This window comes from Balaenoptera acutorostrata, chromosome X (assembly GCF_949987535.1).
Source record: "Balaenoptera acutorostrata chromosome X, mBalAcu1.1, whole genome shotgun sequence".
NCBI classification, from domain to species: Eukaryota; Metazoa; Chordata; class Mammalia; order Artiodactyla; family Balaenopteridae; genus Balaenoptera; species Balaenoptera acutorostrata.
The window spans coordinates 89065825-89093824 of record NC_080085.1 but is presented as its reverse complement, the minus strand read 5'-3'; the positions used below and the strand labels follow the sequence as shown (position 1 = coordinate 89093824).

The 28000-nt window shown below is 47.4% G+C and overlaps 1 protein-coding gene across 1 annotated transcript; it reads right to left on the bottom strand.

Moving 5' to 3' along the window:
- Positions 1 to 180: 180 nt before the first annotated feature.
- DRP2 (dystrophin related protein 2) lies at positions 181 to 28000 on the bottom strand. Its single transcript, XM_057538257.1, has 22 exons — positions 27884 to 28000; positions 23601 to 23764; positions 21857 to 22013; positions 20325 to 20445; positions 18080 to 18348; positions 17563 to 17709; positions 17039 to 17117; positions 14978 to 15038; positions 14601 to 14662; positions 13108 to 13182; positions 11978 to 12179; positions 11670 to 11755; positions 9587 to 9744; positions 9075 to 9241; positions 7177 to 7288; positions 5786 to 5922; positions 5399 to 5464; positions 5070 to 5135; positions 4044 to 4187; positions 2014 to 2251; positions 731 to 851; positions 181 to 408 (listed from the first exon to the last, which is right to left on the bottom strand). The coding sequence occupies exons 1-22, from the start codon at positions 27998 to 28000 to the stop codon at positions 284 to 286; spliced, it is 2874 nt and encodes a 957-aa protein (XP_057394240.1). The 3' UTR covers positions 181 to 283.

Sequence of the window (28000 nt, the reverse complement as noted above, 5' to 3'; positions counted from 1 at the left end):
CCATTAGCCTGGGCTGCAACAGAATTGTACTTAAGGGACTGATCTCAAACTTGAAGATTAAAGGGCACATTTCTAGAGTCAGAGGAATCATGCCTCTCCCTCCCCCGGCCCTCACACACCCACCTCGCATACCATCGAATCCCTGCTGCTGCCTGGAGCCCAGATAACTCCGGCTGAGGAATGTGGGGCCAGTGGGGACTGGAAAGGTTGGGTGAAGGCTGAGGGAAGGCTTTGACCAGAACTGGGAGAGGACCGTGGACTATAGGATGGGGATCTGGTTCCATCAGGAGGCCAGCAGAGTGTTGGTAGTCACATCAGAACTTCGCACACTGGGGAAGGCATGGCGGAGCTTCTCCATAATGTCTTCCAAGCACAGGCTGACATCTTGGCTCTTTGACCCCACATCATCTGAGTTGGAGAAGAAAGATGTGGGAAGAGAACTCGAAATTCCCTTATGAGGCCAAGGGGCCGAGGTAGGATGCTGCCGGCTGAAGGGTGAACCTATAGCATTTGTATCTTCCCGGCACGATGCCTAGGTACATATGAGGTACTCAACATACATTTGTGGAATAAAGAAATGAATGAATCAGTCAATAAGCCAATCATCCCTGACCCTAAGCTCAAAGCCATGAGGAGAAACCAGTCCCAGCCCTAGCAGAACCCTAGGCAGGAGACCTGGGGCAAGACAAAGCCATGGAGGAAGGGGTTGGGAGGGGCTGGGGGAACTCACCTGCAGCTTGAGTGTCTGGAGTAGTCTGTCCCTTCTCCTGGGGGTGACTGCCTTCTGACTGCTGCGGAGAGGAAGCCAGGGACGAGCCTGCAGAGCCATTGCCATCCGATTCAGTATGTGGCTAGCAAGAGGTAAGGCATGACTTAAGTGGCTTTGCCTTCCTGACCTTACTTTGACAGACTCCTGAGCTTAGAAAGGTCCTTAGAGACATCATGCCCATCACTTTGCCCTTGGACTTTAAGAAGCTTTTGGTGGTGCCCCAAACAGTGGTTTCCCCTTTCAGGAAACTTCTTAGAATATTTAATTACTGGATACCCTCTTCCTTCAACAACATGTATCAAAGGCTCCCAGTTCTTCTAAGGATGCCATTGCCCCTAAATATCTCTTGCTGTCATTTCAGCTATAATTAAGCTATCTAGAACTCAATTCCCTCTGGAAATGTAGAGTTGCACACCTGATCCTTGGTTCATGACATAATATCATATGTTAAGACCTCCAGGAATTCATCTAGAGGCCATCCTTTGGAGGATCTGGGGAAGAGGCACAGTGTGGTATTACCTGGTATGGATAATGACAATAATTATTCATAAATTATTTATTTATGAAATGTTTATTATAGTCCTCGCATCATGCCAAATTGTTTAAATGCATTATCTCATTTGACGTTCACCACAATTCCATGAAGTTGGTATATTTTTATCCCTGTTTTACAGATGAGGGAACTGGGGCTTAATGAGGCTAAGTAACTTTCCTAACATCCCACGGCCACTAATCGGCAGCACTACACTCAAACTCAGGGCTGTCTAACTCCAGAACCACACTACATCCTATACACTGCCTCTCAGAGAGGAAAGGGACAAAAAGTAATAAGTGACCCCTTCACAGCGAAAATCTTCCTCTTGCCAAGCATGTCCAAACTCGCTTCTTTCCAGCAAACATCAAAGTAGCAAAGTCAACGTTTTGGATGAGTCTTTGAACTTTGTTCTTTCAATACCAGATTCAAATGGGTTGTGGGGAAGTGAGCCCTCAAAAGCCCTCCCTCTGCCCTAGGCCCCACGGTGGCTTGAGAGTAAACACACAAGGATGGAGTGGAAACTAGGTACAAGAGAATTGGCCAAGCGATGTGATATAGCAGCCCATTCCTCCCCCCAACTTTCCTGATTGCCAGCCCAGTTCTCTTCAGAAAGTCTTCTAACAGACACCTCCCAGGAGCAAGGAGCACCTCTCCCCAGCCCGCCTGTGCTCAGAGGCTGCTCTGATTCTTCCCCTGGCCCCAGACTCACTTGCAGGAGCAGCTCCCTTAAGCGCTGCAGCTGGGACTCGAGTTGCTTGTTGTGGTCTTCAAGAATCTGCATGCGTGTCTCCAGGCGGCTCTTGTGCTGCCGAAGGATCCGGGCCTCAGCCAGCAGCTCCTCATTGCGGTGGTCCTGTGCCACCTCGGCAGAGCCCTCAGCCAGGGTGGGTGCCTCAGCAGCCTCCTCATGCTGCCACTTCAGGCGCCTCAGCTCCCCCTGGAGAATCCTGCCAAGGATGGAGAAGCCAAGGCCAATGACCTTCACAGGGTATTGACTGTCCAGGGCTCAGTGTCCCCTCATACCTAGGTGTGAGCAATCCCTTTGCTCTCCCATCCCCACTCCCACCCTAACCCCCAAGCCGTGCTTTTTTTTTTTGGTCGCAGCATGTGGGATCCTAGTTCCCCAACCAGGGATCGAACCCGCACCCCCTGTAGTGCTGCAGTGGAAGCGTGGAGTCCCAACCACTGGACGGCCAGGGAAGTCCATCCCAGCCATGCTCTTGCTTGAATGGCCATATCCACTTCCTCTCCAACACATATGTCATTTACTTTGCCATCCTTAGGCCACAGAGCAGAGAGAGCTGACATTTCATATAACAAATGTCTCAGGACTTTGATGTGCTGCTTCGGGGATTAATTCTGACCTTAAAATCGGGCAGAAACACAGTCTGCAAATAAATGAGGCATTAGGGCCACTGACTCACCTACTCCATTTTTAGATTTTTAGATTCCAGGGGAAGACATAACATAAACAAAGGATCACCCATCTTTCCTCTTCTCTCTACTACACTCCTCTTTGACCCACTTTAAACACCCATGTTGAGTCATCAAGGAAACAGATTCCAAAGAGATGGTCTCCTTTGGAGGACATTACGTTTTTTTCTTTTTTGCAACAGAATCACTCTCTCCCTAGTGTTTCCCAGGGCACCCCCCCCACACCACTGCTCTAGTGCAGTGCTTCTCAAACTATCCATAGCAAAAAAACTGGGATTTTTCAATCCATCATGGATCAATACATGGTCTGAATGTGCATAGCTAGTACACAGCTCATACCACACATGACTTGCTGCCCAAATTCAACAGCACTCAACCTGGCCTATACCCAATTCAATGAAGACAAGTCCACTAATTACGTGCGTGGAAAATTGTGGCAATGTCAAATTGCTATGAAAATTTCTAAAAGTTTACTCTCTATTTATGTATTTATCTTGTCTTGAACCAGTAACAAATACTTTGCAGATAGGCCCTGTTCTAAGGACTTGCTAATCCAAATACAGTCTGTAGGCCTGAGGCATGGGCATCCTTTAGCAGCTGGTTGGAAGTACAGGAACTAAGGCCCCACCCCAGACCTTCAAATCAGAATCTGCATTTCACCAAGCTTCCCAAGTGACTTGTATGCACACTGATGTTTGAGAATTACTTTTCTGGGGGTTGTTATTGATTCCACTACACACCCCCAAAGTGTCTTGGATGCTCCTCAGACTCGTGCTGCCCTCCATGCTTTACAGAGATCAATGCCATCCCCATAATCTTCTTCACCTTCCCTCTTCCAGTCCTCAACTGCTCTATGCAGTATCATCCTCCTCTTATTACTTTCGCTAAGTGATAAGGACCTCTTTCCGTTTCCAACAACTGGAAGTTCCTTGAGGGCAGAGGCATCATCTCTTCTGTATTCTCTGTGTTTGCATTCTCTCTGCCCGTATCTATTGGGTACTTGGAGATATTTGGGTTGAGTTAAAAGGATTCAAATAATTATTAGGATAGCTAGCTTTTATTGAACACTTCCAATAAGACAGACACTGGCTAACACATTATATGCCTGATCATTTGATCTTCACAAGTGACCTTAAGAGGTAGGCACTCTTATCATCATCCCCATTTTACAGATGAGGAAATGGAAGATCACAGAATATAAGTAACTTGTTCAAGGCCACATAGCTAGGATGTGGAAATTCAGGACTTGAATTAAGCCGTCTGACTCTAGAACCCACGCAAGATCTGTGCCATTGCCACACCTACCGGTTCTCATCCTCTAAGTGGGCCAGGATCTTTTCGAGCTCCCCTTTGCTTTCAGTGGCCATGCTGCACGGAGCCTGCTGTCCAAAGGCTGGCTCCCGGTCTGTAATGGGGCTGGAGTGCCGCAGCAAGTACTGGTCCTCATCTCTGTGTGGGGGTGGGGAGAGGAAAGAGGGGCCCAGGCATTGAACTGAGAAACAGCTCAGGGTGTGAGTTCTCAGCTCCCACCTCAAGCCCCAGGAGACACATGCCGGAGGATTCCCTCTCTAAGATACATAGAGAGGGAAAAGGCCATGTATTCAGGTTTAAGAAGGATGGAAGTGTTCAAAGGTGGTAGGGGTCATTGTTGGGGGTAGTAGGAGAGAGTGTTTTCAGGATGCCGAGGCTCCTTATAGTGACCTGGGAAACAATGAGCAAATCATTTCCCTTTCTGTGATGTTCCCCCACCCCACCCCCCTTCGCTTTCCCATCCCCAGGGGAATTGTGGCCTGCCTGAGTCCCAGTCCCAGGGCGGATTTATCCGTGTAGCCAACAGTTCCTAGGTCCTCTGAGGAGGCCGGGGACCTCCCTAGAGATGAAGGGCCCCTTCTCTGGGCTATAGCACCAAGGAATCTCTCTGGCCACACTTCAGTCAAGTCCGTGGTATCTCCCCAGGGTTGATGTGGCACTAGATGGGGCATTGGCATTTTGAGCATAAGATAATGGCTCATTTCTGCAACTTTAGTTGAGGGCGTATTCTTCTTCCTTCAGAGTTAGGAATAGAAGGATGGGATCTTGCAACAGAAAGGGACCTTGGCAGATGGCAGGGAGGTAGTTCATCCTTCACTACCCTGCTCAGTTGATAGAGGGCAGACTGCTTCTCTCATTAAATACTGTGCCCAGAAAGCCGACTTCCTTCCTTAGGGTGTCAGGGACCCTATCCACACACACCCCCCCCACCTCCCACTGAGGATATACCCTCCCCAAGTGGTGGTAGAAGGATCCCAAAGGAGAGCTATTCCTGGCAAATATGCAGCTGTGAAAACTCACATGCTGTCGTCTGGGGACAGGCTGTCATTAAAGAAGGAGCAATTTTGACTTTCCATCTCAGCAAGCCTAGGAAGAAAGAGCAGGAACAGAAGGGAAAACAGTATGTGAAGACGGCTTTCATCTCAAGGACTGTAATCCCACAATAGGATAATCAGGTTTGGGAGGCTGTCCCAATTCCCCCTCCCCCACCCCAAACGTTAGGCCTCGCTGGCTGCTGCAAAGCCTGCTGTGCATGTCCCCCTGGCCCTGACTTCATTCTCTTTGCCCCAACTGAAAACCCCTTCCCCCTTGGACTCCTTACAATTCCCCTCCCCAAAATCTGGTGGTACCTGCTGGCAAAATGCTCAATGCGGGAGTGTGTGTCAGCGTGTGGCAACATCGGGGAAGAAGCAGGCCTAGAAGAAAGCAGCAAAGACTCAGAAGACCAAAGACTGGGTAGCTGGGCAGCCTGTCTCCCCACCACCACCCTTCCACACCCCGCAACACCACCACCAAATTAGGGAGCTCCCAAGAGCTGATGGGAACAAGGTACAGAGACTGGATTCTAGTCTGTTTCTCAGGTCAGATTCCTGGTCAGGCCCCAGCTGAACTGCCCTGTCACTAGTTGGGTTTGCCCTGGAAGACTGCCCTAGCCCATGTGGGACTCAGCCCCTTCACAGCACATCCCTAGGCTCAATGAGGATGCCTGCAGCCCCCGTTCAGCTACCGGTACTCACGTCTCACTGTAGTCGGCCTCCAGCACTGACTGCACAGGCAGATAACCTCGCTGAGGGTGTTTGCTGAAATAATGCTTTGAGCGGAATTTGTTCTTTAAGGTAGTGGCAAAGTCCCTCATGTTCTCACTGGATGTGGTCTGGGAGGAGACAAGATAGAGGGACTCACCCTAATGGGCTATTCTAGGGAGGTGTGGCCACTCCCCCGGAGCAGGGACCATGACTGGTAGTCCACTCTTGTTCATATTTACCACACCTCGCTCCTAGAAAAAGATCTAGAAGGATACATGCCAAACTGTGAACACCGCTTGCCTCAGGGAAGTTAGACTTGAGGGGTGGGGAACGCACTGAGGAGAAAAGGGGACTTGGTTTTATACTTTAAACACCTCTATATAATTTGAATCTTTTACAATGATCGTATATTTGTTAACTTTTAAATATCTTTTACATAAATTCTAGGGGTGTAGAAGATGAGCAGGACCTACACAATTATCAGTCTACCATCTCTAGCCAGTTTCCCATGTATGACTTCAATAATGTTTATTTTTAAATGATAATAAAAGAAAAATAAAGGTCAAGGTCACTGCTTCCATTGGGTCACACATGTTTCTGTGTCAACAGAATTTGGAGAAGAGATGACAGCTCAGGGGGATGGATTGTGGAGATGGGGAGGTAAGATGGGAGAGAGCAGTGGGGGGAGCTGGGGATATGCTTGGGACTTTGGGAGTACGTGTGGGGAGAGAGGAATAAAGGAGTTTAGGGAGCAGAGTCAGCTCAGGAAGCTAAGCCTGGAGGTCTGAGTCCTGAACATAGCAGAGGAGAAATTCTGTGGCTGGAGTTCAGGGATGCTGGGCTCAGGAGGCTATGAAGGGCACAGTTTCCAATGAAAGCCCAGTGGATTTTGGGGACCCAGGTAAAGAGCATACCCCCTTTTCACGCAAGAGATTGAGTAATGAATTTGAGCACAAACTTTGGTATTGACTAGAAGGGATGGACGCAATGACAAGGTAGCAGGTGAAGACCAGGGGACAGAAACAATCCAGGAAGCTAAGTAGGAAAAACTAAATTGAGCGATCAAAGGCTAGTCACCTGTAACTGCCTTGCTGTCTCTATTTTTTCCTGAGACTTCTCTCTGCAGGAGAATAGTGAGTGCCTTTTAGATGGCCAAGAATGTCCTGGGCTGCTCCAGCCAGCTACCGCCCTGGTGAGGGTGAGGGAGAAGCTCTGCTAGAAGCACAGCCCTGGATCCCCCAAATTGGTCAATCACCAGGCCTGTTTGGAGGATGCTCCCCAACGGAGAGCAGAATACAGTGAGCTAATGCTGGACAAAATGGATCAAGCACCCAGAAGCTGAGAGCTGCCTGCCCCTCCCGCCCGGCCCAGAGGATCCATACCGGGGTGTAATACTCCATGATGGGATAATGAAGCTTGTTGCCCTTGCTGGCCCTGCCTGTCAGGAAGCAGGTCTGGCAGATGTCCACGTTAAATTGTTTCAGACTCCGGTACCTTGGGGAAAGGAGAGGTGGTAGCAAAGAGGATGCAATATACTATAGTGACCTCCCCCTCCCCCAAACATCCAAATATGCACATACATTAAAAGGGTTACTCCAGAGACCACAAATCTCCATGAAATCACATGCTCAGAATCCCAGGAAGTTCGGGAAGTAGCCCTGTCTCACCATCTTTTTTTAAAAGGAAGGGTGAGATAAACAACAAGGTCCTACTGTATAGCAGAGAGAACTATATTCGATATCCTATGATAAACCATAATGGAAAAGAATATAAAAAATGTATATATATGTATAACTGAATCAATTTTCTGTACAGCAGAAATTAACACAACATTGTAAATCAACTGTACTTCAATGAAAAAAATAAAAAATAAAAAATAAAAGGGAGGGTGGGACGGGGTAAAGAGCTCATTATATCAAATAGCCTTCTAAACAAAGGTGGCCTGAAAGGGTCCAGTTTCACAGGTATGACCACCTTCCTTGGAGAAGGCACACTTTCAATACGAAGACAACTGATTCTATCAGCCGTGAGCAAGTTGGCTAAAAATTATTCCCCAAAGTTATTTATAATAGTAACTCTATTATGACTGAATATAAACTAGCCCTTCAGATCCAATTCCAAAGCCTGATTGGACTGCCCAGACCTAATAGCATAGCATGGTGAAGTGTCTAGACTTAGAACAGTCAGAGGATCCGACATCTTGTCCTGGAGCTACACTAGCCAGCAGTGTGAACTCCACCTCTGTGCCTCATTTGCTTATAAAAAGCAGGGTGGTTGTAAAGAGAGTATGCGCTAGTGCTTTAAAGTGGTAAAAACAAGCGTTTTATGATGAAAGCCAAATTCAGGATAGCGGCTACCTTTGTGGGGCCAGGAGGGAAATGTAATCAAGGAAACTTCAAATATATTGTTTTATATATTATATAAAATATGTATAGCATATATAAATTTGTAGATATATAAATATATTATATAACATATATAAATATATTGTAAAATATTGTTTGTTTCTTCAGCTTGGTGGTGGGTGCCTGCTCATATAAGCTCACGAGAGCTGGTTGTTAAAATTTCAGGAATTTTCCAAGCCAGTTGTTAAATATAGCCATTATTTAAAAATTAAATTGTATAAACTCACAATTAAGCAAATGGTATTAAAAACAAAGGTAATAAATAATTAAACTCATCACTTCCTAACTATTTCACCATTATCTATGCTCTCGAGGTTGTCTACATCTGTTATACCTGGTGGTGGAAATACTATAAATGGGGTGCAACTGTGCGTCTCTTCCTGACCTCCTATGGGTAGCCTGACACTGGCCACAGTGGGAGTATTTACATCATGGAAATTAGCCAATGCTATATCACGTTTCTCTTTTGCTTTCTAGAGAGTAGCACATTTGCCAGCACACCTTTTGGTGCGTAGGTGTTCTCATATGTCAGGATGCTGGGGTTTCTGGGTTCTACTTAATGCTCCCTGGGAAACAATGAACAAATTACTTCCCTTTCTGTGCTGTTCTCCCACCCCACCCCCTTTTGCTTCTCTATACATTTTTATAGGTCTGAATACTTCACAACACAACTAACAGAAAAACATTTCATCGTTTTTGAGTTTTTTAAAAGTTAAACATTCTGCAGTAGAAAGGATTATAACAGTATATAACAACATACAATAGATTAGTTGTAATTATATAATTATGTAATGCCCTGTTTTGCAATATATGATTTATATGTAACATGGCCTATTTATTATTAGTATCACTCCAGCAGGTATTGCTTTCCCTACCTGAAGCCTTTGATGGGGCACTGCCTACAGATAGAGCACTTGGTCTGATGCTTCACTTGTTCAGCAATGGTGACCCGATGCAGAACAGCCAGCCACACCATGGACTGGGGCTCCAAGTTGACCCATTCCAGGAACTGTGAAGCTTCAATGACTGGCTTCCCAGTGCTCTAGGGAAACAAGAAGCCCAGTAGTGATGTCTGAGGCCCAATGTCTTGTGCCTAGAATGGCAGCCCTCAGGAGAGGAGGAGAAACAGCAAGACCTGGTTGGACTCTGGGTTAGACTGTTCTCCAGAGGTGTCCACCTTCTACCCTGCCCTAGTTGACCTGGTGCCCTCCCCTCAGGACTCTGACCCTAAAAGCCCAGAGAACCCTCTGCCCTGTTGCTCCAGCCCAACAAACTCCCTTGCATCTGAGTACTTCAGATCAAAAGCCCAGCTCTCAATCCTCCCTCCCTTCTTCCCACCCTCTGTCCCATCACTCCTCCTTTCCTCCCTCCCCAGTTCCATACTCACAAAACGGAAGCAACTACGGACGCTGGGCTCCACGTTGCTGCCCCCAAAGGCCGCCACTTCCCCCAGCTGACGGGGCACCTGAATGGCCTCATGAAGCAGGACACCAAGGTGGCGTTGGTCACACTGGCTGCCTGAGTTGGCCACTTGGCTGAAGAGGTCTGCTGGCCCCACAGTAAGTCATGGCCAAGCCCGATACAGGAATGGCCAGAGAATGGTGTGAGGAGAAAGAACGGAAAAAGAAGACAGGGAAAGAGCACATTGACTTAGCTAATGACTTTTGAAACTGGAATACCTAAAGGTCCATCCCTGACCTTCTAGAAGTCCAGGAGTTCTAAAAGCAGCATTCCTCTGGGTTCAGAGAGAAAAAAGTGAGTCAGACACAAAGACGGAGAGCGTCAGAAAGAGCAGGGGAGAGAGGGGTGAAGACAGAGAGCAAGCTGTGTGTGAGAGCGGGGCCAGACACAGATATGACACTGCTGGGAAAACAAAGTCTCAAGAAGCAAGATGAAGGGGTGCGGGGTTCAAGGGTGCCTGAATATGAGTTGCAGTCAGTCTGCCCTATCCCCTCCTGTTCATGTAGCCCATGTAGTCTGATACTGCAGTAATCTCTCAGTTATCCACACAAATGAAAAGACACACTGGCATGGATAATCCAAAAAAAAGGGGATAATTCAACACACTTGATCATCTAAGAATTCACTCTCAATCATTGTGGAACAGACTATGGTACTTATATATTTGAGCATGGTCTATATCTGCCCTTGTGGGAACTCCCCCGTCCCACCCCAACTTTTGAAAACCTCCTCCAGAGGTTCTTGTCTGTCCGTTTCATACCTCACCTAAGGCCCAGAAAAGGAACAAAACCAAAAGGCAGAGGGCCTGGGGTTTATTTCTGGATCCATTACTGACTAGCTTGTAAAACCTTGGGTAAGTCATGAACCTCTCTATGCTGCAGTTTCCTTACTTATAAACGGAGACTAAATCATCACTGTCCATCCCATCTCAAAGGAACATTGGGAGAAATAAATTATATCATAGCTATGAACATACTTTGAAAAGTCTTCTTCCCTGTAAATCTTTCCTAGACGGCTGTCCTCACTCTTCTGTGATCTGATATAGCACATATCCTTTGCCATTCAGATTATTCTAATTAGCACTCTAAAAAATGCTTTCTGTGTACTTCTGTCTCCTCTTCTGGACTGTAAACCACTTGAGGCAGGGACCATGTCTAACTGGACCTGATACTCACCACATGTAGCACAGTGGTCAACGCACATTAAACACTTGACACTAGTGATGCTGTTGCAGAAAAAAGCAAAATGCTGTACAAATGATGGAGGATGGAGGGGAAAGCAAAGGTGCTGTACACCAGAGATGTTCAAACCTACAGAATTACATGTTGTCCACCTCCCAGATAATGGGAATTATTGCACACCACCCACGTTATCACATGGGAAGTCTCCAACAGAATGTGTGATGTGGTTTTTTTTTTATTATTATTAACGTATAGCTTTTTATTTTATTTCAGATGCCTGTGTTGATGATGCAGGTTCTCAGGAAACCCCCAAAACCATAAATGCCTTTCAAAGTTTTTGACAGTCAGGGTAGATTGAACAATTCTCAGTGATGTATTATATAGTAAAAACCATTCCATTTATAAAAACCAGCACACACCTGCCTAGTAAACAATAAAACTGTCCTCTTCCACATTTGTGTGACGTGGTTTGAGCTTCAGATTGGGAGAGGGCTAAGCCTGATAGGCCACAGGGAAATGGAACTAGAAAGTCCAGGTCCTGGGTATCCCAGGATCCCAACTCAGATCCCCATCAAGTAATTACACCAGATCAGAAGAAATCAATGCCCTTGGAGTAACAGTGGGGATAATAACAGGCCTTAGACCCATCTTGGCCTCTGGCTGTTGTGGATTCTTTGCAATAGCTTGGACCAGGAAGCATTACAAGGTAGCCTGAGTAGCCCTCTGCTGAGTCATAAGACTGATCTTCTGCTTATCTTAGACTTTTCTTCCTCCCACCACACCTCTCCCTCCACACACCTCTACTCCAAACTTTGGAGTTGTACTCACACTGCAGTTTTTCCTTCACTTCTGTGCCACACAGGCATGCAATGCCAGTCTTAAAGGACAATGCCCGCATCTTTCCACTGCGACCACTAGGTTTAAAAGAAGAGACTGAGAATATGAATATCTGTAAAGGGTTAACATCTTGGCAGTCATGTCCCTCACAGGGTTGATCCCAGCAGGGCTCTGTGCCAGCCATGCCCCAAGCTGAGCTGAGTCCAAGTGCACCAGGGGAGCAATTCCTTCCCACCATGCCCACTCCATATGTCCCACTGAATTTCACCATGGAGGCTGTCAGGGCTGCAAGCCCTTACCTATCAAAAACATTGAGGAGCCAGTTGAGGCTCATGTCCACACAGAGTGGCACGTTGACCAGGATGCCTCTTTCCTCCTCCAGCCGTTCATATAAGGCAGTCAGGCAGTGAATGACCTCCACCACATCCATTACATGCTCACTGGCCTGCAGATCATGCTCATTGAAGATCTCCAGGGCTGTGGTTAAAGTTACCAGGTCCACTGGGAAGGAAAGGAGAGAAGGAGAAAGTATAGCCAAAAGTAGAACCCCAGGGACTAGACAGGAAGATACGGCCACCAGCATCACCAAATCTGACTCAATCTCCAGACTAACCATTGGTAAGTATGAAACAAGCTTGCCCTTTACCAAGACCCTCAACCCAAGTGAGGAGAAGGCAGCAGAAGGCCCCCTAAATTAACCCCAAATGTTTCTATACCCAAATGTTTCTTGACATCAGTTTCAAGAAGATGGTGGGATTTGGGTAAACTCCCAGGGGTTGAATACCATTTTTTTAACTTTCTTTGTCTTTACACGCATTTCAACTGCAAGTAAGTTGGTCTGTGAACCTCGTTCTGAAAACCTAGACACTGGTTATGAAGGCTCAGGTATGCCTGGGTAAATGTGACATAACTCGAGGATTTTTTAACTACACCCAATGCTGGAATCAGCCTAGCCAGATAACCTGGTCCAGGAAGACTGGATGGACAGTGTCTCAGAGAAAAGACAGAAGGCACATTATATCTGCAGCCATGTTGTCCCCTAACCACTGGCATTCGCTTCAACAGTTCTGCTGCTACATCCAATAACCCCAAGATGGTGAAAGAACACAAGCCTCCAGTGGTTCCAAACCATTTGCTGGGATAATTCTCGCCATAAAACACTTGCTTGATTATCCGTTTTGGGCAGGGAAGAAGGGACAAGGAAGAGGATAGCTGTGGGTTAATTTGGAAACAAGCCTGGGGGTTGGGGAAAATAGAAGGGCCCTGGAAAAATCAGGTGTCCACAGCCAGCATATCCCAGCCTTTGGAGAGTCCCCACAAAGCCAATCAACAACACTGGACAGGTGGGATGAAAGTGGGAAACAGTCAACAGATGAGGAAGGGTAGGAGTGGGATGAAGGCTATAAGGGAAGTGTAATGGGAGACTTACGACGCAGTGCCTTCTGGACTCTGCGTAGCTTCATGGCAGTGCGGTAAGCTGAGAACTTAATGTTGTTCAGATCAGCTGCAGAGAATGGAAAGAGACCCACTCAGATCAGGGAAATGCAAATTAAAACCACAACAAGATACCATGTTACACCTGCCAGATTGGCAAAAAATAAAAGCCTGACAATAGGAAGTGTCAGCAAAGATGTGGATGAATGAGAATTGCTGGTGGAAGTGTAAATTGATACAACCACATTGGAAAACAACTTGGTATTACCTAGTAAAATTGAACATTCATATATTCTACGACCCAGCCAGCTATATATACTAGAGCAGTGATTTTCACATGTTTTGTTTGTTTGTTTGACCAAGCAGCACAGTTCTTGTTAGCTCCAAACTAGAAATGACCGAAATGTCCATCAACAGTAGAATGGTTGAGGAAACTGTGGTATATACAATGGAACACTCCACGGCAGGGAAAATGAATGAACTATAGTCACATGCATCAACATGGGTGAAATTTACAACATAATAGGAGTCTCTCTTGGCAGTCAAAGATAAGGCACATGAGAGTCATATTCGTAGCCTGGATAGTATCTTTCAAAGAAGATCTAGTACACATCTATAAGCATAATTACCTAATGTGATGATAAAATCGTTCAGGGAGAGTATAGAGCTTCCAGTTGAGAGAGGTGCAGAGGGGAAAGGAAAGAAGGCTACTGGAAAAAGGACAAGGGCTCACTTACACCCTCACCTGCTTGTTGAATAGGATTCCCTTCTATTTTTTTTTAATTTATTTTTTATTGAGGTAACATTGGTTTATAACATTTTGTAACTTTCATGTGAACAACATTTTATTTCTACTGCTGTATACCCTACAAAGTGCTCACCACCAAAATTTAATTTCCATCTGTCACCATACAGTTGAACCCCTTTACCCATTTCACCTTCCCCCTACCCTTTTCTCTCTGGTAACCACTACTCTGTTCTCAGTATTTATGTGTTTGTTTTTGTTTTGTTCATTTATTTTGATTGTCTCTTTTTATATTCCACATATAAATGGAATCATATGGTATTTGTCTTTCTACTCATGTCACTCAGCATAATATCCTCAAGGTCCATCCGTATTGTCACATGTGGCAAGATTTCATCTTTCTTATGGCTGAGTGCGTGTGTGTGTGTGTGTGATCCAGCTATCCCACTTCTGGGTATTTATTCAAAGAATATAAAAACACTAATTCAAAAGGATATATGCACTCCTATGTTCATCACAGCACTATTTACAATAGCCAAGACATGAAAACAACCTAAGTGCCTGTAGACAGATGAATGAATAAATAGGATATAGTATATATATATATATATATATATATATATATATATATATATATATACACACACACACACACACACAATGGAATACTACTCCCTTATATTCTTATAGGACAAAGGCAACTGTATAGATCTCCACACTATACAGGAACCTTGAATTCTTACCTAGGGTTTGGTATAACTCAGTCATCTTGGGATGGTCCCAGCATGTGGTCTGAGCCTGGTGGCTACAAACAAAAGCATCAATAGTGCCAGGGTCTATACCACCCCCCAACCCCTCAAACACACATGCACGCACCCCTCAGCGATAGGTTGGATGCAAGGAGCAGCAGGATCTGAGGGTGAACCCGGAGGATCCCAAAGCACAAGGGTTCACCTTTACCAGGTAGAATCTTGAGCTCTTGAGATGAGTAGGAGGAAAAACTGGAGTGGATGGAGGAATCCCAACAGGTAAGGGGTGAGAGGGATAGATAGAAAAAAAGACAGGAAAAGGAGGGGGTGGGCAGGTGACTGACCCATTTCCGATTCAGACGGTCACTCACTTGATATAGTAGGGAACTTTATTGGGTGAAATTGCTCTTTCCCAAGGAACCTGAACAGAGGCTGGTGAGGGAGAAGAGAAAGAGAAAGAAGCTGACCACTAATGCTCTTCAGGCCCCTGGTTACTCCCCTGCTCTATCCTCTCAAAGAAGTAGTTAAGCCCAAAAGGGGATGCCTGACTCTCATTGCCAGCTCTTAACAGCCCCTGAGCATGGGGTAAACACTTTTAATGAACACACTTCTCTCCCTGACGTTTGGGTGAGGGAAGGAGAAGAGGTTGTCACTGATACCCTCATGTGCCAGAGACATGACAAGGGCATGAACAGGTGGCCTTGGCCACCCTATCTTCTCCCTGAGCTGTCCGCCATTTTATCCATTCAGCAGAAGGCAGCTGGTGTGCTGCTGTGGATATGAAGTGGACCCTACTTTCCTCATGGGGCTCAAAGCCCTTCCCTCAGAAGGTCAAGCTTCTCAGTCCTGTGGGACAATGGGGAATGGGACTGCTCACTCCTCTCTAGTGAGGAACTCTGGAAAAGGATGTCTCTCTCTGCTCTGTGTCTTTAACATCCGGATGCTCCAGGAGAGGCTCAGTCACCTGGCCAACCTCCTCATTGCAGTTTCCCTGGGTACAAGAGCCTTCTGCAGGTATATCTGCATGCCAGTGATTATAATTTAATAGTTCTAATCACCATTAACATTGATTAAGTTCCTACTATGTGCCAGATACTCTGCTGAATGCTCTGTGTGCCTATCTAATTTTCATATCTGTACATTCCCACTATCTCCACTGCTGCCACCCTGATCTGGGTCACCGTCATCCCTCATCTAGATTGTTGCAATATGCATCCTAATAGGTCTCCTTCCTCCCACTCTTGCCCCCCCACACTCTGTTAAAACATAAGTCGGATCATGTCATCCCTCTGCTCAAATCCCTGCAATCGTTCTCCATTCCATTCAGAATAAAATCCCAAGTTCTTACCATAGCCCTCCAGGCCCTCCGTGCTCTGGCCTCCTGCCCCCATTCTGACCTCTTGCTCTCTCCCCTCGTCACTCACTTCTACACTGGCCTCCTTGCTGTCCCTCAGGTATGCCCCTGCCTTAAGGTCCTGGAAGTTGTTGTTCCCTCTGTTCTTCCCTAAGATATCCACATGGCTCATTCCTTCACCTCCTTGAGGTTTCCACTCAGTTGCCTCCCTAAGTCCAGCACTCCCTAATTCACGTCTTCCCTGCTTTACTTTTTTTCCATAGCACTTGTCACCGATTGACTTTATATATATTTTACTTATTTGTTTATGGTCTGGCTTCCTCCTGTAGAATGTAAGCTCTCCACGTCCAAGGATTTTTGTCTGTTTTGTTCACTGATGTAGCCCCAGTACCTAGAACAGTACCTGGCCCACAGTAGGCCATCAAGAAATATTGTTGGAACAATAAAGTCATTTAATTCCCATAACTCTATCAGCTATGTAAGATTTTCCCTCTTTTTTTTTTTTTTTTTTAATTTTTGGCTGTGTTGGGTCTTCGGTTCGTGCGAGGGCTTTCTCCAGTTGCGGCAAGCGGGGGCCACTCTTCATCGCGGTGCGGGGACCGCTCTTCATCGCGGTGCGCGGGCCTTTCTCTATCGCGGCCCCTCCCGTTGCGGGGCACAGGCTCCAGACACGCAGGCTCAGCAATTGTGGCTCACGGGCCCAGCTGCTCCGTGGCATGTGGGATCTTCCCAGACCAGGGCTCGAACCCGTGTCCCCTGCATTAGCAGGCAGATTCTCAACCACTGCGCCACCAGGGAAGCCCCCCCTCTTTTTACATATGGGAAAATTGAGGTTCAAAAAGGTTAAGCTATTTTTTTCAAGCTTGCACAGATATAAAGTCGAGCAGCTGTGACTCAGATCCAGGTCTCTCTGACTCAAGAGCCTGTCCTTTTAACCACTACACTGCACTGTTTTATCCTACTGCTTCTTAGATGCCAAGGTACACTGTGCTCCCACCAGGCCCCCAAGGGACAAGAGTAGACCCTCTTGGAAGGTGGCTGAGTTTCTACCAAGTGAAGCCCAGTTTGTCTCACATACAGGAGAGGAAGTGCTGTGACCCAGGCCCAAAGTCCCGGTGGGCATCCTGGAGCTGCTTAAGTCTCTCACCAACTGACACCTATGGAAAGAAGACGCAAGAAGTCAGTGGACTCATTCCAGATATACAGGGTAGGATTTCCACGTGCCTCTGGCAATCTTTGTGAATTTCCTCAGAGGCTGCCTCTTCTCCAGTTCCAGATCCTCCCACCATTCGCCGAAATCCTAGCCTTCCCATGGCACTCCCAGGGGTCGGAGAAGAGCATCCCTAATTCCAGGCCACAGTCACCGTTCATCTGCCCCTGTCTACCCTGAGGGGCAGACAGGCCCCTCTCAGACCATCTTAATCACTTCCTGCAGTTTAGAGGTTGGGAAGCCTGTTTCCTGGCCCCAAATTCTCTACAACTCTTTTCCCACATAGATCCCATTTCAATGCCCCTTCACTTCCTTTGGGCCTGGGTAAGTTCCCCCCAAGCCTAGTTATACCAAGCCTTTTCCTCATGCCTCACTCCAGGCTTCTCTTTTACCTGTAGCTGTTTCCACCGGATGTTGATCTGCTCCAGGGCCCGGGAGTTCTCCATTGACAAGTGCACATCAGAAATGGCAAGTTGATGGGCCAGATCATTCACCAACTTCACTCCATCTTTCATGGGGAAGAATTCTTCTTTGAAGAGCTATAGAACCAAAACCCAAGTGCCACAGTAGGTAGAAAATAGGAAAGAGGAACCATTAGTCATTTTGTTTTAATAGCGCAACCTCAGTGCTTGCCTTTTAGGGCAACCAGATTAAGGTGTGTGTGTGGGGGGGGGCATTGTCCTTATCCTCTTCCTTTTCTACTCTCAGAAGACACCAGGGAAAGAGAAGACAGTAGAAGGACAGAGGAGACTTCAGCTAAACCAGCCCCCAAATCTAGCACGGAAACTGGGAGAGACCCTATTGAAGTCCAGGGCAACAGTGGAACCTCAGCAGCAGGAACACTGTCAGGGTCTGGGAGGAACGTCTGGTCCCGGCGTGGACTGTAGCCAGGGGAGGGGGCCTGCATACCTTAAGAGCCTGGATGTGCTCAGGAAGTGAATCAATGAAGAGATCCCCAATGGGCTCCCAAGTGGCTCGGACTCCCTCTGCCTGAGTCAGAGTCGCGCTTAATTCCTCCATTGCCCCTTGGATCTCCAACAGCTGCTCCAGAGTGCGCTCAATGTGGCGGTGCTGGTCCACGCAGCGGGCTGTCAGCTTCTCCCATAGTTCACTGGCCACCGTTGCCTGCTTCCACACAAAGCGGCTAAGATTCTGGATCCGCTGTCTGGGAGAGGTATCTGCAAGGGCAGGCACGAAGTCAGGTCAGGCCAGCCAGGCAAGGATAGCCCATGGAAAGACAGAGACAGATAGCCCTTTGTAAAAGGTGTGTGTGTGTGTGTGTGTGTGTGTGTGTGCGTGTACGTGTGTATATATATTCATACACACACAAATACATTTTTTTCATAGTTGAGCTCCTTTTGAAGATTCAGCTTTTTAAAAAATTAAAATTTTTATTTTGAGTTCGTTGTAGATTCACATGCAATTATAAGAAATAATACAGAGGGACTTCCTTGGTTGCACAGTGGTTAAGAATCCGCCTGCCAATGCAGGGGACATGGGTTTGATCCCTGGTGCAGGAAGATCCCATATGCCGTGGAGCAACTAAGCCCATGCACCATAACTACTGAGCCTGCGCTCTAGAGCCCTCGCTACACAACTACTGAAGTCCACATGCCTAGAACCCATGCACCGCAACGAAGAGTAGCCCCCACTCGCCGCAGCTAGAGAAAGCCTGCACACAGCAACAAAGACCCAACGCAGCCAAAAATAAATTTAAATAAATAAAGCTTTCCTGTGGTCTCACATCACTTCCAGCTCCTGCCTAAATTCTTTAAAAAAAGAAAGAAAGAAAGAAAGAAAGAAAGAAAGAAAGAAAGAAAGAAAGAAATAATACAGAGATCTCATTTACCCTTTAGCAAGTTTCCCCAAATAGTAACATCTTGCAAAACTATAGTATAATATCACAACCAGGATATTGACATTGACATAATCCACCGATTTTGTTCAGAGTTCCCCAATTTTACTTGTACTCATTTCTGTGTGTGTGTGTGTGTGTTTTGTTCTATGCGATTTTATCACATGTGTAGGTTTATGGACCCACCACCACAGTCAAGAGACCATACTGGTGTTTTCCACTTATTGTATCATGAGGATTTCCTCATATTCTTAAAAAATGGACAAGGTAAAGAGTGAGTAAAATATTTAAGACGTGTAGTGAGGCAAATCATTGAGTCCTATTCACATGACCTTGGAATGCGATTTTGCATTAGTGTCTGCTGCCCACTTCCTTCCAAAAAAGGGAGGTATTTTATGAAGACCCAACAAAGGAGAGGTTAGTATAATTTGCCCAGCCTTTCCACCTAGGCTCCTAAATTCCTCCCTCAGACCTCCCCTCAGAAGTAGATTCAGAGCCCCCAAACTCCAGACTAATTGGAACTGTCCTGCTCTCTTGAGCTCGTTCTATCTGAGGCCCATTGGACAGTAAATTGAGTACTAGTTAGTACTCAGTAGGAGGGGCTCGAGGTAAACTGAGAGGGTCAACAGCATTGACAAAGGGCTGCATTAACAAAGGGTCCTTTCAGGCTGTACATAACCAGTCTCAGAGGGTTGAAGCCTCTTTCTGGAGAAGAGGGCATGCTGGGCCACCACTCAGACCTGAGCACCACGGATCCCACCCTGCTGCCTTATTTAAACCTAGACCTACAGTGACCCGCTCTATTGATGAAAGGGGGCAAGAACTCACCAGGGTCAGAATTAAAGAGCCACGATCAGTTTTCTTTTCAAATGCAATCACCAAACTTTTTAGATGTTTTTGAAAGGTTTTTTATTTTCTGGTTGATTACAGCAGTGCCACATGCCTCTCTATGTTGTAATAAAGCAGTATGCTTTTAAAGGACATACTACTACTTTTACTTACTGAGTTAGTTTAATGCATTTGAGTCTTTTTTTTTCTTTTTCATGCCTTATTAAATGGCCACACATGATACTCCAGAGAGCCACATACAGCTTTAGGCCACACGCTCATCTCCCCTGCTCCAGGCTCTGTTCTCTTTGCTTTCTCTTATAGTGTGAATCTGGCTTCTTCCCAACTTTGGACTGCTAGGAGAAAATTATCCTCCTAGGTAACAGCTGAGAAAATGAGTTTGGGGAGGGCAGGAAGGTGTTTAATGGTTCACAGCTAAAGAAGAAGATGAAAGAGAGGAAGATCACCCACCTTTGCTCTCAGAGCGAGGCTCCTCTAATTCATCAAATGGGTGCTGGGAGAGGAAGGCCTGAGCTGACTCCAACACAGAGTAGATATAGGGGCCCCGAGACTTGACATCTTCCATAAAGGCCTGTGAAGTTAGCAACGTGGTCAATGGGGAAGGAAAGTCTTTCAACTGCTTTGAAATCCATCCTGCAATCGACAATCTTTCTTCTCAGTGCAGCTTGATCCTTTGGCGTTATCGTGTATCTTTGGGCTACTCAGACTAAAGAGGAGCAGTCTTCTCCTTAGGCAGAAGAATAACTCTGACACTGGAAGGTCTATTTACTCTGAAATGGGTCTGTCTATGCCACAAGGTAGAGTGAAATGTGGGGATTTGGTGCTGGGAAGCTTGGTTCTCTGGAAGACTCAGAAAGTCCTCTGTGAGGGACTTAGAGAAATCAAAGCCAGGATGGGCAAGATTTATATCAAAATTTTAATTAGTTTTTTTGTTGAAATATACACTAATAAGAGTATACAAATCAAAAGTGTACAGCTCAATAAATTTCCATAAAGTGATTCAATCTCTGTAACCAGTACTGAGATAAAGAAACAGAACTCCACCAGCATCCTGGAAGGCTCCCTCATGACCCCTTCCGGTCACTCTCTCATTCCCCCCTCCCCCAAGGTAACCACTATCCTGACTTGTAACACCACCGATTAATTTTGCCCATTTTTGAACTTTATATAAATGGAATCATACAGTGTGTGCTCTTGTTTGTATTTGGCTCTTTTTTCACTCAGCCTATTGTCTTTAAGATGCATCCATGCTGTGGCACACATTTATAGTTTATTTTCTTGTTGTATGGTATTCCATTCTGCATTCATCTTTTAAATTGAGATATAAATGATATATAACATTGCATAAGTTTAAGGTGCACAATATACTGATTTCAAACATTTGTGTAATATGATTGCCATTAGCTAACACCTCTGTCACATCACATAATTATCATTCCTTCTGGTGCATTATGGATTCATTTTAAGAAGCCTGTTGTTATTTTCTGATTATAGAGGTAATATATGTCACAGAAATCTTAGAAATCTCAGAAAAGTATGAAGAAGAAAATTAAAAAGAACTCTGATTTCATCACTTGGATTTAACCATTGTGAAGATTTTGATACAGTTCCTTCTTCTGTTTGTATGCACGTGTATACATACATACACGTCTATATCGATTTTTATACAGTTGAGATCCACCTGTATATAGTTTTGTATCCTGTGTTTTTTCACTTAATATTATATTATGTTCATTTTCCCATGTCCCCATTACAAATCAGGGCAGAATTTTAAGGGAGGTCCATATTTGATGGGAAGAATAGAGGGGAAAGATTTGACTTATTCTCTGGGGTACTATCCACAGACCAGTAGGACTGTACACAGCTTCCTGTGACTTTAAGCATCTAAGCAGAGACTGGGCATCCATCAGTCAGGGTGTTGCAGAAGAGATCCCTTCCCGATGGAGAGGCTACACACCACGGCCTCTGTAACTCTAACCTACCGCGTGCGTCTCCTTCTCCTGTTGCACCAGGGCCACATCCCCTTGTAGGGGCAGCTGAGCTGACAATTCCTCATCCTTTTGGCTGAGCCAGTCAATAATCTCTTGGAGAGGGAGCTGAAGCTTTCCACTGTGATCTGAGAAGGCCTCTAGGCGGGCGCTGCACACAATGGTAAGACCAGTGATTTTCAATCCTCTTGTTAAGTTGCAAAACATTTTTCCCCAACAAATACATATGTGGAACCTTAATATATAAACAGATGAAAGAGGTGCTGCTCTGGTCGAAGTGGGAGGAGGCCCGGAGCCCTCCCTCTGACCCACCCACAAAGGCTCTCAAGGCACCTCCAGAGGGAGTACGGTACCAAAACACTTGGCAGACGTCAGTTAATTCAGTTGAGTGCTCAGCATCACGCTGGGAAGGGTAGCGAACTGAGCAAGGCCATTAGAGGTGACAGCTGTCTCGTTGCCCTCTTGTCCTAGAGGACCTCAAGTCATGCCAAACTGCTCATCCTCAGAGGCTTCTTGGAGGCTGCCTTCTGAGCAGAAGCGGATGCAGTAGGTGGAAAGGGCGCGTCAGGTGGCTGAGTTTGGGCATGCACGTGTGCAAGGCTGCATACAAATACAAGCAGCCCAGGGGTCCCAAAGGATGAGGACAGCATAGGCTAGAAGTTTGACATATGGAAGGAGGAAAATGGGTACCGCATAATCACCTCTGCTTGCCTTCCCCCGCAAATGAGCCATGAGCTGAGGTCCAAGTGGTAGGAAGCCAGAGGCCAGCCCAGGCTGTGTGCAGCCATCAAGCCCATTCCCCTCAGCCGACAGTGCTAACTAGTCATTGTGTCCCTACCACCTGGGCCAAGCCTTTTACCTACATTTTTGCTTCCACTAATTCTCCGAGCAACCTCGTGAGATAGGCACTGCTATTGCCCAGAGAGGTTAAGTAATTTGTCCAAGGTCACACAGTTAAGTCACTGGTACAGTGATGATTTGAACTCAGCTTTGTCTGATTCCAGAGTCTGCATTCTTTCAACTTCTCCACACTCTTCATCCCCGCCAGAACCCACCAGAAGCCAGGAGCTTGGTCTTTGATGATAGGGAGTAGAGAGGAAAAGTGTGTGTGGGGGGGGTGGAGGCGTCAGGGGTTATAGAGAAGGGTAGAGGAAAGAGGAACAACTGATACAGAAGTTGCCTTCAGGCTTTTACTGATTCGCCCTTAGTTTGGGGAGGCATGGGTGGGTGATAAGCAATAGATGGGAATAGAGGGATAAAAAGATGGGAAAGAGAGCAGATGAGATCTACCAAGATGGAGGACAGTTATGAGAGGAAGAGGGGGAGGCAGTAATCATATCCTCCATTTATACATCAGCGCTCTTAAGTTCAGAAAGCATTTTCATATCTTATTTGAGTCCTCACAACAACACTGGGAGATAGTTAGGACAACTATTATTCTTCTACTCAGTTTTTTTCCTTTAAAAAAATCCAAACAAGTGGAAGCTAAAATTCAGAGATTACTCAAACCAATTATGCAAGGTGACAACAGCTATTCAAGACAGGTTCAAATCCAAGTCTCCTGACTTCTGACCCAGTGTTCTTCCCCCAGTGCCAGAGAAGGAAAAGGAGGAGAAACAGAGGGTGAGGCTGACGAGAAGGCTGAGAAGAGGATGGTGAGCTACAGCAGCAAGAGGAACCCAACAACACCGTCCCAGACAACTCCCTAAAGCCCCTGTTTCGAGGGGCCAGGCCTTACCGGAGGCTGTGCGACTTCTTTTTGATTTCATTCCAACACAGGTTCATGGCTGGTGGTTCCAGGGGTCCAGCGGCACCAACAGACCCGTTGAATAGCTTTGGGCTTAGGTAGGGCACCCCAGCACCATCGTGAGGAGGCGCAGGGGTGGTGGCAGCAGCTCTAACCTGGACAGAAACACAGACACCTCTGTGATCCCTGGAGTGTGCCACACCCTGGTCTGCACCAAGCCAAGCGTGGGACAAGTGTGAACAGAGGGAGAGAAGGGCTGGTTCTGGGTTGTGTTCAGGGGTAGGGGGGTGAGAGAAAGGATGACTCCGTGGCTCTGTTCACGGCAAGGTCCTCTCTTGGTACAGGTTGGTCGCTTTAACTGCTGACTCCTATCATTATCACTCTTATTATTGCAAATTTTGCCAGGACTACTGCCCAGATGGGACCCTGGAAGTATTTGTGTTAGGTAAGAGCTGCTCAGAATTGCCCAAACACAGGCAACCATGGCAATCAAGGTGAGCTGCAGCTCTTACTTCAGTGTCCCACAGTTTAGCCAACCTTCTGGAAAAGAAAGCTGAAGGGCTGTCCCACAAAGTTCCAGAGAGAGAGAAAGAGAGAGAGAGACCAGCCAGAGAGAGCCATCAGTGGTAGATGTCCTACTTCCAAGTGAATCTAGGCCTTGGTGCCCCCTCTTCCTCTTCCCCGCTCGCATTTCCCGCCACAGTCAGGAAGGCTGGAAAGAGTCCTAAAGAGCACTGTTCATCTTCCATGGGTTGCGAAAGGGCTAAAGCAGCATTCTGGGTCCTGATCGCCAAAGGACTCTGACCAGAGTCGACAGCTAAGAGGACCAGCTGTGGAGCCTGCCAAAGCCTCGCCTTGGGCCGTCAAGTTCAGAGCCCGTCACTTGCTCACCCTGTAGGGTATTGTGGGGTTTGGGAGAGTGTGGGTTGTGCCAAGTAGCCCTTCAGGAGTTAGCTACCTTCAACGCAGTGCCAGACCTGCGCAGCCAGGGGCAGAAGTGGGTGGAGGGCAGGGGAGTGTGGAGAGGAAATCTCAGCCTCGGGAAACCCACCTGCCTTCCTGCCTGTCTACCTCCTCACCTTCTGTGGAAAGCACACGGTCCTGGTGGGTGAACCTCCTTTTGTCTCCCCTTGCCCCCAAACCACACTTCCTCCCCACACAAGACTCTCCGGAAGTTGGGAAACCAATCATCCCATTCAAACCACAGCTCGAAGTGCTTAACACATAGTAGGTGCTTAATAAATATCTGTTGATAAAATTAATGACGCCCAATCTATAGAATAAAAAAATATTCAAGATTTAAAAAAGAACCCACAGCTCGCAGCCACACACGGAAGGAGAAGCGGGAGAGCAGTCAGGTTCTGGGGCAAAGCTCTGAGTTCAGTTGCCTTGCATCCCCGGGAGCGGACCCTACCTGTGCCGCCTGGGGACCCAGTTGCAGGATTGGACAGCTCCATGATGATCCCTCCACACAAATCAGGACCCAGTGCCTGGTGAGCTAAAGGCAGAGTCCCGACAGGCTCTGAGCAGGCTCCCTCAGGGAGGGTGGGCAAAGCTGAGCCAGGCCAGGAGGCAGGATCTGTCACCCTGTTTGTTTACTGACCCCCCAGGAATCCAGAGGGGGCGGCTATGTCAGGACTCCAGACGGTGAATCAGGGCTTTGTCCCTGGGGAATTCCGGCTCACTCCCAACTGGGCCCGCCACACCGGGGCCAGGAGGGCCCTCCCAGACTGGCAAGGATGGTGAGAGTGGGACTGAGCATTCCATGGTGCTGAGGAGGGGCACGAAGAGGGGACCTTCTGTTGATTTATGTTCCCTTTCCCTGGAAGACACAAAGGACTCACTCTGCCTCCACCCCCACCCCCTGAGGTGAAGGAAAGGATCAGACTGCTTTGGTGACAAACCTCTGGTAAGCAATTTCCCCAAGGTCTGGAAGGATGATGAGCTTGGTGATAAACTTTGTCCTTGACTAAGTAAGCGTCCTCAGAGGCAGTGAGAGATGTGTGTGGCACACCTGGGGACAGAGCTGTGGTTGGGCAGGTGGGCAGCAGAAGACTGACCCAAGCCCGCAGTGAAAATGAGAGAAGAGGGAGAGACTTGTCCCCACAGACCTCCCCCTGCACTCTAAGGCCAGGGGGAGATGGATGGTCAATGGGCATCCCCCCCCTGGACTTTTGCAGGGTGGGGAGAGGGCAAGAGGGAACCCATAAACTCCATGCAGGGATCCAGTGCCAGGGAGGCTCCTGTGCCCTGCCTGTGCTGTCCTAGGTCCCTGGCCTGAGGGGCAGGGCCCCTTCTGGAGGTGGCCACTCTTCTCCTTTGCCAGCAGACTTGGCTGGAGAAAGGTTAACATTCCCGAGCTGGGCCCCCACCCCTAAGCACTGAGGCAAAACACTTCATTTTGACCAAAAAGGGTTCTGTTCCAATCCTCATTTATCTCCCACAGAGTCTTCTGGGCTTTTCACAGTTCCACATTGTTTCCATGCTGAGGCCCACCTACAGGAATAGTTAGAGCAGCTGCCTGACCCTTTCTGGGGCTACGGGGTAGAGCCTTGCGGGGTGGATGGGGGATGGCAGGGGATAGCAGGCCAAGAGCAGGGAGTGGCTCTAGCTCTGGGTCGCAGCTTGGCTTATGCTGGGATAATTGGTCCCAAGCCAGTCTCACAGAGTCCCCCAGACTGGGAATGCCCCAGAGTTAGCAATGGCCTCTTGTGATCCAGCCACAACCTAGTTGTCTGGTTCTGATGGAAGCGCCCACGATGAGCTGGGCTCCACCCATGCTAGCCTTTCATTCCCTCCAGCCTTCCTCTCAGTTTCCTATGCCCCCATTTGGCTCCTTTACTATGCTCCATCACCCTGTTCTCCCCTCCGAATTCCCCCTAATAATCTCAAGTCCCCTGGGGCAGAACCAGGCACACAATAGGCAAATAATGAATAATCATAGTTTTCTTTCCCTATCAATAGCCTTCTACTTCTGGCTTTTGTGGCCAAGATGTTTGCTTATCACTCCCCACTCCCCATAGGGCTCTCTCCTTATCTCTTGAAACTTTAAGACAAAGTCAGAGCCATAGAGAAGGAAGAGAAGAAACTAGACAGTGACCGAGGAGAGGGCTTGGTCTCACCATTCTCTGTCACAAAATGAAGCCCTCAGGTCCCGTTGCCAGGTGGAGAAGTTTGGAGGGGGGGGGGCAATGAGCAGGGCAAGCCTTATGGAAGGACCCATGCTTCTCAATCCCTCAACCCTCTGAAAGTCCCAGTCTGGGGAAGGGGTAGGTGCCCAGGGGGACTCTAAGTTGACACTGACTTTGAGAATATGTTACAAGCAGCAAATAGTCTCTGGCTAGACATGTGAAAACAGCTTGGGAGGACCTGGGTCTTATGCCTCTCTGGACCTTGACTTTCTCCCATTATTCTCCCCCAAATGGGCTCCCCAGCACCTACATTCTCCATCCATGCCAGCTCTCCATCCGTGTCTCTCTCTTCCTCCTCCCTGTATATTCAGCTGCTGTTTGCAGCTGAATAGTGACTCAGCGCCACAGCGCATCTGTGAGATACTAAGAAACATAGTACTTTCACACACTCCCATGGCCTCTGGACCCCAATGCATTGTAGGGCAAGCCAAAGTATGCTGATACTTCTCTCTTGTCTAGTCAGCTTTCCCTTGGACCTCCTTCATTGTCAGGAAAGGGGGCTGCCCTCTTGGGATTACTGCCTCTCACACAAACTCTGACCACCTAGAACATATGCAGGTGGGCACACGCAGCACCACCACTCCACTTCTAGGGGAGGAGAGAGACAGGAGAGGCCAGTATGAAACTCAGGGGAGCCTTAGTGGGGTTAACCCACTGCGAGTAAGACTAGGGACTTGAGAAGAAGAGCCAATAGAATGAGAGGGAATATTCTGCAGGTGCAGAATATGAGGTAAGCCACAGAGAAGTCAAGACAAAGGAAGGTCCTGTCTTGTCCTTGGCTATATCCTGAAGGATCATGCTTTTCTAGGACCTCCCTTGGGATGTTAACATAAAACCAGCCCCCTCAGCCATTGTGGGCCCTTTGGCTTGTCCAGCTCAACACACTTCCTTTGCCCCATGCCCCCCATAAAAGGCCTCACGAGTGACAAGGATGGGCCAAAGGAGGCCCCGTGCTGTCCAAGAGGTTTCATGTATATGGACAGTACCCCTGAGCCTTAGGAAGCATGGATACCCACAAGATCACACACAGATCCTGTGTCCACCCTGTCTCTACAGGTCTTTCTTTTGCTCTCGACCTCTTACCTGAGGCTGGGGGCAGGTGCTTCGGAGGCTGCTGCTGTGATGGAAGTGGTCAGCTGCCCGCCACTCATGACATCGTGGGAGGGTGTAAGGGCATCCCTGCATGACCATAGGTTGCAT

What these genes read in the sequence shown, in the direction of transcription:
- DRP2 (XM_057538257.1), bottom strand. Translation starts at nt 28,000, where the DNA reads ATGCAACCTATGGTCATGCAGGGATGCCCTTACACCCTCCCACGATGT. An exon ending in CTCCTCAATGTTTTTGATAG is followed by an intron (nt 11,756 to 11,977) that starts GTAAGGGCTTGC and finishes TTTTAAACCTAG; the next exon opens with TGGTCGCAGTGGAAAGATGC. An exon ending in GAGGCCGACTACAGTGAGAC is followed by an intron (nt 5,465 to 5,785) that starts GTGAGTACCGGT and finishes GCTTTCTTCTAG; the next exon opens with GCCTGCTTCTTCCCCGATGT.